The sequence below is a fragment of the Aplysia californica genome, unplaced genomic scaffold (genome assembly GCF_000002075.1).
Source record: "Aplysia californica isolate F4 #8 unplaced genomic scaffold, AplCal3.0 scaffold00636, whole genome shotgun sequence".
In the NCBI taxonomy this organism is placed as follows: domain Eukaryota; kingdom Metazoa; phylum Mollusca; class Gastropoda; order Aplysiida; family Aplysiidae; genus Aplysia; species Aplysia californica.
In genome coordinates, this window is record NW_004797906.1 from 146,417 (window position 1) to 159,926 (window position 13,510).

The 13,510-nt window shown below is 38.5% G+C and overlaps 1 protein-coding gene across 1 annotated transcript in view; it reads left to right on the plus strand.

The window, feature by feature from the left end:
• LOC101857057 overlaps positions 1-13,510 on the plus strand; it is a gene marked incomplete in the record, with an annotated part of 61,825 nt that overhangs the window by 12,945 nt on the left and 35,370 nt on the right. The window contains 13 exon segments of the mRNA XM_013087770.2: positions 722-1,019; positions 1,899-2,101; positions 3,283-3,520; positions 4,378-4,492; positions 5,495-5,589; positions 6,720-6,887; positions 7,632-7,700; positions 8,288-8,346; positions 9,252-9,335; positions 10,306-10,647; positions 11,392-11,562; positions 12,120-12,254; positions 13,348-13,475. Coding sequence (XP_012943224.1) covers positions 722-1,019; positions 1,899-2,101; positions 3,283-3,520; positions 4,378-4,492; positions 5,495-5,589; positions 6,720-6,887; positions 7,632-7,700; positions 8,288-8,346; positions 9,252-9,335; positions 10,306-10,647; positions 11,392-11,562; positions 12,120-12,254; positions 13,348-13,475 — 2,105 coding nt within the window.

Below are 13,510 nucleotides of genomic sequence, written 5' to 3' on the forward strand. Positions count from 1 at the left end.
TCCTTCTCTCCTCATTGTTCAGGCCTACACCCACCCTTCTCTCCTCATTGTTCTAGTCCACACCCACCCTTCTCTCCTCATTGTTCTAGTCCACACCCACCCTTCTCTCCTTATTGTTAAGGCCTACACCCATAATTCTCTCATTGTAATGATGTACATTAACCCTCCTCTCTCTGTTATGATCTACATCAACCATCCTCTCATTGTTCAGGTGTATTAAAATTCTTCTCTCATTGTTTAGATCAACCCTATCCTTCTCTCTTTCTTCAGGTCTACTCCTACCTTTTTCAACCCCCCCCTAAGTAGGTATACAAATATTATGGGTTTTTTTATATCTGATTTCTAAAATAGATGGAAGAAAATGTTAAGACTTGTGTGTTTTGTTCTTGATGTACAAGATATGATTTTTTAAAGACTAAATACACAAAATGGGCCAGGAGATGTAGATAGTGTGCAATCCCACTAAAATGGTGTCTTATTTGTGTTTAGTATGGTATTTGTCTTGCTTAAAAACTCATAGATGATTGTGTTTAGTCAATAGTGACTTACAGTAAAGAGCCTTTTTAGTGCAAGGTCTTAATCTTACATTAAAAACAACTTGCATAAGAGAGCATGGTTTTCAAATTTAACCTTTCTCACTTATTTCTTGCTTTTATTCCATAGCACATATATGCATGTTAAATGTAAATGTAATACTGATTAATGCTTTCAACATATCCAGGCACCTGGAAGACCAAAGCTGTACAATACACCAGCAACTTCTTTCATGGTGCCAAAATTGCCTCTTGAAGAACTAGACACACAAAGGAATGAGCAGACAGAGAGAGAACCTCATGCGAAGGACAAAAAAAGAAAGGAGGGACCAAAAGTTGATGCAGAGCCACAGGAAGACGAAGTTCAGCAGAAGAAACCAGCCATTTTGCCTGGTATAGGGACATCAGCAACTGTCAAATTCTGTGAGAGAACGAAGCCGGCCCCGAAAGTTTCGTATCTCCGTAGTCTGAGAAAGCGTTCAGCAAGTATGTTTGTAATCTGTAAAATGCCATCTTCAGGTCTATCCAAATATTTGTGTGAGATCTTTTCTTCGTTTTCTCTTCAGTGTTTAGTTGCCTTTGAAAACATGATCACAAGTAAAAATCATCTGTGCAGGGGACCGTGGTTCTAGTCCACTGTAGGACATTCGTGAACTTGCGTTGTTTGCAAAGTTTCCAGTGCTGTCCACTTACTTGACTTGGTCCAGCAATAATTAAATCAGAAATGTTGCTCCTTAAATAACGTAACTGTATTGAAAGGGGTGCAAAACCAGTGTCATGCTATTAAGACCACATTGACTGTTGCAGAGCTACAGATCTGAGCCTGTCATAATGTTTGTAAAGGATAACATCTTTTTGTTTTCCATCTTAAAGTTTTCAAAAAACTTGCATTCTTTTTTTAAATCCTACTTTTTCTCCTTCAATTGTATCAGTCTATAGACTTGAGCCTGTTACAGCATATTGAGGGGATGAAGTGTTTTGTTTCTTTGGGAATATTTTTGTTTAAGGGAAAGCAAAATTAAGATATTCTTTTATTGTGGTTTTCATCCTCCAGCTGAAGGTTCACAAAACTTCACAATAAAGTCTCTTGGCTGGCGGGCCAGCTTAAACATTTTTTACTGACTGTTCACAAGGGAACATGCAGCATTACACCCTGTTATGTGCATAATATTATTTTCAATATATTTCAAAAGAAATGTACGTGTCTTTGCTCAGTATAAACTTGTTTATTATTGTTTACTATAATTAAAGACAGCATTCTTTGAGTAGTATTCAGTAGGAAAACTGAGAAATACAGAGACCTGTAACAGTTAAGTTTGATTAACATAATATACAGGATGAGAAAGAAAAAACTTCTGTGTTCAGAATCAGCAAAGGAAGCAGCTCGTGCCGGTACAGCTCAAAGCTTCCAGTCCTCGCTGATGAGCGGTGAGATTGCCCTACCAGATGAAGCAGTCTACAGTCAGTACGATGATGCCATAGATCACATCGACGATGATGATGATGTAGAAACTGCGGTCAGTGTGGCAGAAAAGTCGCAGAGAGGTCAGCCATCCAGGGATGGTTCAGTGAGTAGCTTTTGTGGTTGTTATCCGTTGACTTTCATTCAATGTTATAGAAACATCTTTGGTGACTAAGTCTATGTTTGGCTGTATGTTTTTGTTTGTTTTTGTTTTCTTTTATTCCTAACTATGCTCCTATGTCATTCCTTTAACTTTCAACTGTACTGCATCAAGTGTTGTCAATATGTGGCTAACAATTATAATCACAGCATTCTTTACAAAATATTGCTTTTCATCACAGAGAATTTAAACCGCTTTGTCAATATAAAAAAATAAATTATGCCACTAGTACAGTCCCCTGTCTTCATCTCTCTCTCTCTCTCTCTCTCTCTCTCTCTCTCTCTCTCTCTCTCTCTCTCTCTCTCTCTCTCTCTCTCTCTCTCTCTCTCTCTCTCTCTCTCTCTCTCTCTCTTTCTCTCTCTCTCTCTCTCTCTCTCTCTCTCTCTCTCTCTCTCTCTCTCTCTCTCTCTCTCTCTCTCTCTCTCTCTCTCTCTCTCTCAGTCCATCCTCATCTCTTCCTTATTCTCTTCACTTTTGTCTCTTCCATTTCAAACTTGTATGGAAAAGAAGAGACAAAAGTATATTATATTTATAAACAGTGGAGTCTGCTTTAATTGAAATCTGTAGGGACTGCCAGTTTTTCATTAGTTTAGCTGAGTTTTCAGTTTAGAGAGGTTGCTGAAGTAAAAGAAAACAAATTGGGGTTTTTCTTTTCTTTTGGTTAACTACATTCTTTCTCTCTCATCTATTATCTATTTGTCGTGGCCGAATTTTGCTATTCAAAAGGCTTTTTAATGGCTGCATCGATCGACATGCGGTTTTCGCCAATTGATTCTTTGAAATATTCTCCAGATCATGACGCCCTTCGTTTTTTTCAGTTTTGAGACAGTTTAGCTGGAAAAAGTTAAAGTTATTTATTTCGCCGATCACTTTTGTAGGCCGACGCTTCTGTCTCTGCAATTTTGGAAAATCCGGTGCGGAAGTGATATTTTGCGAGACGCATTTTGTTTTGAGAGTAAAAATCTTGATCTAGACCTTCTAATTTTTTGCATCTCTCAAGATTTATTGCTCCATTCCAGTAGAGTGTAAATATACTAGGCCAATGACTTTCAGTTGATGTTAATGCACCAATCATTCCTTTCATCGAAAGGGGGCCCAGCTAGTGTCTTATATTTACTATTTTTTAGGTGAAATCCGTGCAAGAGCTACTGGAGGAAGCGAAGAGGATCTCAAGCGCTGAGTCACAACCTCTGTACCTCCAAAACACCACTGACCCTGAGGTCAAGGTTGAGCCACCAGGCCAAGACACACTGGACCCCAAAGGGGGAGGTGGAGCAAAGGGCAGACGCAGTGCAAAGTCTGTCAGACTCTCAGCAAAGTCAACCAAATCCGGAAGAAAATCTGCAAAGGAGGGCAAACCTAAAGGTTCATATCTGCCGTCTTATGACAAAAAGACGTACATGTATAATAAGGTCAAGATGCGTTTTTATGCAGGGGAAAAAACCCTTTTTATGGCATGTCTTTCTATCTTGGTATTATGGCTGTACAATTAAAATTAAGGAAATTTTGGGCTTTTGACAATAGGCGTTGTAACAAAAGAAATTTTAATCAGTTACTCCATAACTGTTTACAGTATACCTCAGCAAATCAGACAAAAGTTACACTAGCCACTGAATATTGACGTAAAATATTCAGATTTTCCAAATTTTAGTTAAATTGAAGCACACACAAAAAGTTAGTATTTCTCTTCTTCTGTAAAATTCCATATTTGGCATATAGCCTATGTTTTTCTGTCATAAGGTGGCAGATACGGGTTTGCTTTATTGTTTGATCATAAAAAAATAACAAAGAACAAGAATGAAGGAAAGCCAAAGAAAAAGAAAACCCCCCCACTCTTTTATTGATCCCTTTGGGGAAAATATGGGTGCAATGGCTTGCACAATGTGTACATAAATGAATTAAAGATTAATTCAGCAGCATGTAATACCCATTACCATAATGCAAACATTTAAAACACACCTTTGCTGGTAGCTAGAATGTTTAAGAATTGTTTTTTTTTTTTATGTACGCATGAACAAAAGTAATCAGTGCTTATGTTGTAGGGTAACAAGAAATACTTTTAAGGCTGTTTATTTAGTTTGTTTATTTACAACCCATACTACCCCACCCCTTTCCCAACTCCATTTTTTCAATTTCTTGAAGAGTGGTGGCAAAAGTAGATATATTCTGATGTTGAAATATACTTGTTCAGAATAAATATTTTATTTATTTTCTATGAACAGAGAGAAAGAAAAGTGCCTCCAAGCCAGAAGAGACAGCAGAAGCCAAACGAGGAGAGAGAACTGTGGATGAGATCATTGCCAGTTTACGGGATGAGTCGGCTTATAATGTGTACGTGTCACTCATCCTGCAGTGCAAAATTTTTCCACAAATATGTTTCTGGAGACGTGTTTTCAGTAATTATGTATTTTATCTCACAAAAGTACAAGCAGTTAACTTGTAACTGACTTTGTGGTCAACACCTTAGTGACCAGCAATCCTGTGGCTGGCAGATCTGTCATGACCATTGTTGCCAACTATGCTTTCGGAAAGACAGCTTTCCCATGTATGAGATAGGAATGATTTAAGCTGTAAAGCAAACAAATAAAGAAAGAGTTTATTTCTGTTTGTGAATGTGTGGAAAAATGGATTTGATACAGAAACAATAAGCTTATTTAAAAGCAGTCTTTGAGGTGAGTATTCTCATTGCTGTTCCTGAAAGTAGTGCTGGCGGGAGATGAATATATTAATCGGTAATCATGTGGGTGTTAAAGTAAGTGATTTGCAACTGTTTTGTCATGCAGTTATAAGGGAAGTGGACTTTAACAGTGTGTATAGAAAAAGCACGCAGTTGACAAAGCAATGAAGAACTTCCTCTCATTAGCAAGGAAAAACATCAACAAATGACTGATGAATTATTATACTCTGTCTGTCTGTCTGTCTGTCTGTCTGTCTGTCTGTCTGTCTGTCTGTCTGTCTCTCTCTGTCTCTCTCTGTCTCTCTCTGTCTCTCTCAGCCTCTGTCTCTGTCTCTGTCTCCCTCTCTCTCTCTTTCTGTCTCTCTTTCTGTCTGTCTGTCTCTCTCTCGCTCTCTCTTGCTCTCTCATTCTCACTCCCTCTCTCTTCTTTCTTTCTTCTTTCTCTCTTTCCATAAAACCTTCCCACCCACCGTGCAAAATCCCACTAAAAAGTAGAAGTCTTATTATGAAAAACACCAAAGATGAAATGTGGCAGTAGTCTCATGCAAGTTGCTGTGACCTTTCTTGTTATAAGGCTACACTTTTTATTCCCATGTCTGACACTTTTACCATGATATTCAGAATCAAGGAGTTAGTCTTTGGGAATTTCTTTCTTCTCTCAGGGAGACAGAAGCTGATCGCAAAATCAAGGAGATCATGCATCGAGTGATGTCGAGAACGAATGCAGCATTAGCCCCCGACTTGGAGGACAAAGACAGTAAGACTAATCAACAAAAGAATAAATAAAGAAATCAACCTGATCTTTCATAATTTATATGTTTTATCATTTGAGGTTTCCATAAAAGTATGTACCTGCCTCCCCAGACATCGGAAACACTCTATACAGCGACAAAGCACAGCTGATTAAAACCTGTCAATTCTTTGCCATATCGACAGACCGAAGGGCTAGAACCCAAATGGCCGCTGGATCGGAAAAGTAAAGTAAAGTAAAGTATAAAAGTATGTATGGATGGAAGGGGTTTCTTACATTTTTAAAATCTATTTTTTGTTATCTGAAAGTCATTATGTGAAGAGACTCCATTCAAATTGATAAAGCAGGATTCAAGATGAGACATAAAAATAATAGCTTTTGGAAAAGTCAAGATTAAATAGATAAACTGTTTTGATCCTCTCTGGATATTTTGACTTTACCCCAACAAAATAGTTGTAAAGTGCACAGAGCATGCTGTAGAGTGTGGATATGCACTATATAAATGCATCTAGGATGTAATATAGTCTAGATCTAGAGTCTTGCTCTATTAAAAAAAATACGCTCCAAATACACGTCAAAATTTGAAAACGTCCATACAGCGAAGTAAGCATTTTGTGGGTCTAAACGAACTCAACTTGTCGGGGAAATGACTACACCAAATATATCTAGAAAAGGTCAATACAGTGAACTTTGTCCTGAAGTATTCATCGACACTGCGAAGCACACATCCAAACTGAGTTGGATATCGAGATTCTAGATCTGGAGACAAATGAAGCAGCTCACACGACGAAGCTTGTTTCAAAACGGGAGTAGTCCCCAGTAAAATATGAACTGGATAAGGGCAGAGTGAAACATCTGAGAGCTTCAATTTACAGTAAAAATCACCAAATCTGAAAAATCAAAAGGTAGTTTCCGTACGTTGGAAATATGCCCACCTAACCCTTTGTGAAAATTCTTAACTGAATCATATTTTTGTAGATTTTATGGGCTCCTGTGTAAAAAATGTATACTGACCCCACAAATGGGCTTAGCTCCATTATAATAAGATTATTATGAGTACACATACCCTAGTAGCTATGTTAACTGTACACATATGTCATCATGTCTATAAAACTGATGATATTTCTCCGCCAAAGGAGGTGAAGCTGAGCTGGCTGAGGACACAAGCATGGTGCCGGGAGATGCAGAGCTCTTGGCCCCTCCTGGTGACCTTGAGCTTGGTCTGAGCCCATCTGTCACACCAGATTTGAAGTCATATCGGGATGAGAGCCTCAAGGGAGAAGGAGAAGACGCTTTTGACGACGGTACTAAGATTTTATTTTATTCCTTTTGTATTTCTTTTTATAGATAATTATAGCGTTTTTCATCAATCAATTATATCATTAAAAGTCATTGCAATTTCTAAAGGGAGAAGGAGGAGACGCTTTTGATGATGGCTCTGGGATCTAATTTAGCTTTATTGTTATTTCTGCTGATAAATGTATATAATTTCAGTAGTTCTTTGCTAGTGTTTGTTTTTTATTTATATTTAGATTCTTCTCTCCCCCTCACCCCCCATTATACAGTTTGTTGATCTGGTTGATTTTCATATTCATTTAGTTTATATATGGATGATTATCACACTGTATTTTGGAGTGATTCTGTATTTGAACATTTGTTAACAGTTTTGACTGAAAGCTTTATGATTAAAATGAAATGTTGCAGTAATCTTCTCTAAAGAAAAACTTTTTTGAGATAAAGAACAATGTGAACTTGAATAAAGCTCTTCTTAGATAGAGAACCAATTGTGGTTTAGGAGGAAAGGTAAATTGAAATATGCTAGAATTTGAATATCTGGTGAATTGTAGCAATATATGAATTGCTTTTAGATGAATAGCAACACTTGTTTGTTGATAAATGGAATATATCTCATGTTCAAATGGACTGACAGAAGACTGTGACTTGCAATTCCTTCCAATGGAGAGTAGACAAAGGGTTCTTAATGTATCTTATTCTTCAGTAAAAATTCTTCCTCTAAGCCTATAATTTGATTTCCGTTTTCTGTTCAGAGACAGCAAAAGACACAGCCCGTGACAGCTTGGGACAGGAAATTTTGGTGGAGGAGAGTGAGGGAGAGGGTAAGGTTATATGTTGTACTGCGTAGTGTCGTGGTTTTGCTTCTTGGTCTGTCTGGACTGATGTGTATCAACTATTCTGTGAGTTCTTAGGGGAATGTTCTGGAATCTTTCAAACAATATTTTTTCACTGTCTGTTACTGCAGTAATGCAGTTCAATTTCCAGCATTTGACTAGCTGCAGTCAAGAAATGTCTCTGAAAATGAAAACATTGATACATGTAAAGTGAACTTACCACAACTGTGAAAACTGTGCCAAAAATTGAATTGTCAAATATTTTCCTTTTACAGATTTCTGTTTCTTGTAGTTCTATGGGCTTATGTGTTGTAATTTCAAACGGCATTCAGTGTGTTTTTGTTGAAGAAGAGTTATGCTTGAATTGTTCAGTTTGTATTTCTCATGTTGATTTTGAAGCTTTGATTTCTGTAATTTTTTGAATTCTCAAATAATTCAACCACTGCAGATTCTATGGTTTATTCTATTCTGGGTTACAAAACTTATTTTGTTTTTCCTTTCTCAAACAGCGGCTTTAAGCCTTTGATTTCTTTGAGATATGACAGTTTCATGTGAATTGTTGCTTCCCATTGCAGGTCTGTCACTGACAACAAGAACAACAGAAACCATGCAAGCTCTCACAGAGGACCCAGATGTAAGTACCATTGCATGTAGAATGACATAAGTTTGATTCTTTATGTGGGAAAGTTTGTTTTATTGAATATCTTGATCTATCTCATGATATGTTGTATCCCATTCAAACCAGGTTGGGCCTGATGCGCAGGATGAAAGTAGCCAGCTTTCCTTTCTTCTAGATTTTATCGATGGGTTCATGAAACATTGAAAACTGCAAATGCAGTGGAGTCCACTTAAAGGAAACATAATTACTCTGGAAACAGCTGTATAGCGAAAGAAAATACTATCTCTGATTTTTTTACTTCTTTGTCTTTGTAAGAAAACTATCACTGAGGTGAAATGCTCCCATTTCTATACTGAAGAGAATTTCAACGGTTGTGTTGTCTGACTCTTCACTAGCAACTCTCAAGTAATGCAAGTCTTGGGCACTTCAAGACAGAGAAATAGGAGAAAGAAACAAGAACGCTCATGTGCCTCTTGCCTAGCTTAGGGCAAAGTGCAATGTGGTGGTCACTCCCGTATGCTGATCTACTCTTTTGTCTGTTATGTGTGAATTTGCAGTCGATTCAGCAAGTTGACAATGTTGAAGAGAAAGCACAAGGCATACGGCCTGCAGCTCACATTGCAGTAACTGAAAGCAGCAGATTTGATAAAAGCTTTCCAAAAGTGAAATTTGCCACAAGCATTGCATTACCAACTCTAGGCTGTCGACAGCCATCACTATTTGAGCAACCACCCCCTCTATGAAGAAAAGTAGTGAAACTTCAGAAGCTTGTGTTTATATACCAAAAATCGTAAATCGTAAGCTAAAATGGTCAGATAGGTTGTGGTATTTGATAGTTTCCTCATGTTCGTGGTGGTCTGGTCGATAGGCATGTCATGATGTTGTAGTCATCACTTCTGTTCTAATTGTTCCTCTCTCAGGCGATGGTTGATGCTGAAGATGATGTGGAGTTCCAGCTTCAAGAAGACGATGATGATTTTCTCAACCCTTGGGACATTCAGCAGGTACTTGTAGAACATTTCGTCTCAGGTCTAGAGATTGCCATGCAGACAGAGAAATGAAATGTTTATATTGTCTAATTAAAATAGGTTGATTATTACAACAGAGTTGGTACAGTGAGAACAATATAAATGTTTTTGTAACTGTTCAGTATTCCCTCAAATGTCATGGATATTACATTCCAGAACCTTCTGCAACTAGGGAAAAACTCACAAAGTAGAAACAAGATTAATGTATTTTACTTTTTGTAAACTCTCCCCATGCTCTTATAAATAATAATAATAATAGATAGCATTTGTATAGCGCATATCCCCGCTCAACAGCAGGCTCTATGCGCTTTACACTATATTATTACCCCAGCAGACCATAGAACACTCCGAAACATTCTCAGCTTCCCGGGAAGCATACAGTGCGAGCAGCCGATTAAGCGCTCAAACACTAACAAACTGACATGATCTTTGGCTGTCTATAGCCGGGTACCCATTCCCACCTGGGTGAAGTGAGGAAAATTCGTGTAAAGTGCCTTTCCCAAGGACACAACGTCGGGCCCCTCACGGGATTCGAATCCACGACCTTACGGTTGCGAGTCCGAGAGCCTAACCACTAGGCCACCGACGCCACTGTTATCTATTATTATTATTATCTTATAAACCTCTTCCACGCTTCTGTTAACATTTTCTACTCTTGGAGTATGAGAGACCAACATTAAAAAAAATTCCAACTTATTATGTACATATATTCTGTAATAGTTTTACCAAAATTAAAATTTTGTACAGATTTTCACCAGCAAAGATACTAAGACTCTCCTATTTTCAGTTTCATAAAAAGCATGATGTATAGGGTCCCTAAAATTTCAAACGTGATGTGGCGACGAAATACAATAAATTACCTTCATTTATGATCATAGGTACTTCAAAATGTGAACACACTGGTTAAAACTAGAAAAACTAAAACCAAATGGACTTTTCCTTCTAGGCTTGGGAAGACTTGCTGGCCCCTCCTGAGGCAACGGCTGAGGATGTCCTGTGTGTGCATGGGGAAATCAAAGACTTGCAAGGTCGCAAGAGTCCGGTGCCAGACACGGGTAGCAAAGTGAACGTGTTCGCTCCCTCTGTCTCTTTTCTGTCCACCTGGGCCCAGGCAGGGGCAAAGAGATCCGAACCTGTGGTGAAACCCCCTCGCCAGTTCTCCAACAACATCCACCACTTCTGCACCATGACCAAGGAGTACCAGCTGCCATTGTCGCTGGTGCATGCTGGGAGGAAGTATCATGTCCCGGACAGGTTCCCCAGCGTGATGCCAGACCAGCCGTACAGGGTATGTTTACTTCTGACCTGTGACTTGAGAGTGACTTTTATTTTAAATACCGTAATGGAAAGACAAATGAGGTAAACAAATTGTGAAGGTTTTTTAAATTGTTGATACCTTAAGCATATATACTACTTCCATAGTTTCCTCAAAAAACTGTCAAACCAATTAATAGGCTCAGGCGTGAGTGACATACCCTTTTTAAAAAGGGTATTGCAGAAAGTAATGAAAGTTAATCGTGTTCTGAACTTTGGAATTTTCTATAATATTGAGTATGTGAGTCCGATTGTTTTTCCATGGTGGTCTACCTCTGTATATCAAGTTTTCTGATCATGTGAACGAAAGTTGAAATGTTTGGTCTGTAAACAGTCTCAATACTTCAACTGCTGACAGTAATTTCTGGAAGCTAAACAAAAGCAAAATTTCTTTTCATGCGAAAGAGGGGTTCACTTTATCATTTCTGTACGTAGCACTTCTGTACCTAATAGGATTGCTTTATTAACAGCAAAAAGTTAGGAAAATATTTCATATAACTTACCACAAAAAGAGTTATCAGTTTTTTAAAATCCTTACTACTTTTATATGGATTTGTAATTGTGGACAAAAATATATGTTCTGACATATTTCTTTAGGCTTTATGGTGAGCACACTTTGCAGCACAGTTTTTGTTTAGGGAGTAAAGAGTTGAAGCCATGACAGTGTGTGATCTAACAGTGCAGGTCTATGGTATGAATCTGGGTTCTCTTGTTCCAGTTTGAGCCAGGTGAGCCCAGAATGCCGGAGAGAGAGCCGTCCACCACCAGCTCCAACACCAGGCTGGAGCGAGCGGCAGACAGAGTGGTGCAGGAGGCTAACAGGCTCGCTGAGAGTATGGAGTTTGCTCCCTCCACTTTACTGGAGTGGCAGCAAAGGGCGGACAGTGTGGTAATTATTTAAGCTTAGTTTTGTTGTAATGTAGGAATTTCTGTGTGTTTGGTCTTTTGTTTATTTGCAGGATGTGGTGGTACTGTATATGCAAACACACACTCAAGCACAATGAATACCCATTTTTGAGCATTTCCAGAAAATAAATCTGTTGTCATTTCTACTACATTATTCATTTATTTGTTTTAATTTTTGTACTACATTATTTGATAAAATAAGTCAGAAACCTAGTCTCTTGAAAACACCACCTTGGACCAGCCACATTTACAACACCATGGCCTAAAAATCTGGCTGCTACTTTTAGACACTAAAATCTATAAGATAAACTGATGTGATACTACCATCTATTTAGTATGGTAATGTAGTGTTACAATCTATTAGATACGTTGATATGATTCAATCATCTATCAACTGTTAGTTAGAAACATTGTGATGTGATGCTACAGTTTATTAGATACATTGATGTAGTGTTACAATCTGTTAGATTATGTTGATGTGATGCCATAATCTATAAGAAAAATGGATGTTCAAACTGCCTGTTTGTTATTCCCTCCCAGCTAGGTGAAACAGATTTGGAAGTGTCGGGCACCAAAGTGCCGCTGAGAACTGACGAGTCCCAGGTTTTCTGGAACCCAGCCCCGCCAAAACTGGGCACCAACCCACAGAAAGTGCGAGAGCTGTTGTTTCCTACAGTGAGTGCTAGAAGAGAAATTCATGTGTATTGAAGAGTGGTTGATGCGGTCTGCTCTTCTACTTCTTGCCAATTTTGCTGTTGTTTTTATCTGTGCCTTGTGAAATGTGGTCAGTTTGATAGTAATCACTGCTTCTGAATGAGCGATTAGTGTTGCCTGCTTTGCATACTTTGGACTATTTTGGTGTTAATGTAATGTTTTTGTGGGTGGTTAGTGGGCACTCTCTATCAAATATCTATTGCCATTATCTCTCCTCTTTCTTTTCTTTGTATATTACTCTCTAATAACACCTCTAATCTTTGGCATTTATTTGGCCTATTTGTGTTGGGAGTGTCATGAAACTTACTCAAACTAAAACTAAAATTGTCATATGTTCCCTCCCTGTGAAACATGAAAAAAAAAAAATCTTGTTATCCATAAATTACTTCTTGACTCACTTCTTCATGATAAAAGTTTGCATTCGGATGATCAGCTCTCTGGAGGAGAAACTAATTTTATGAAGCCAGGAAAAAAAGCTTCTTGTTTATTTCTTTGAAACCACTCCCACTGTCAATATTTCTGCTCAAGTTAATCTGATCACACATTAAAAAAAAGAAGGTGGTGGTAATGGATTGGACTACTCCCAGGAAGCCAGACAGTTGCATAACAAAGAAAAGTATTGGATTGGAATCCACAGGGTAAGAGATCAAGGGGAAGGCCACATAGAACGTGGAGAAGAATCACAGAGAACGATGTACAGAAAAGTGGGAAGACATGAAATAACATCAAGAGACTAGCCCAGGATAGGAGGAGATGGAAAGTGTTTTTTCATGGCCCATACCCTATTGCAGGGTGACAAAGGCAGTGATGATGATGATGACATTAAAAAAGAACATTGCTCTGTGTCTTAATGTCTCTCTTGTTGTGTGTTTTCTCAGTACGTGGGTGGTTGGTGGGTGCTCTCATGGGGGTTTTCTGCTTCTTTCATATGAACCATCTGTCATCCTGATCTCTCCTTCTTTTTTATGTTTGTTACTCCCTTGTAACGCTTCTAATCTGCGGCACATGTATGACCTTATTGTGTTGGTAGTCTTACTAAAACTAAATTCCTCAGTACCAACTGGAAGAGCTGGACGAGTTTGGCCGAGTGAGGGCGCCAGTCGCTGCGGACGAGGAGAGCTCTAGCAGTGAGGAGGAGGAAGAGGAAGCCATAGCACCAGAGGACAAGGCTGCCATGGAGAGGTGAGGGGGGATGTGAATGAAGGGGGAGAGGGATG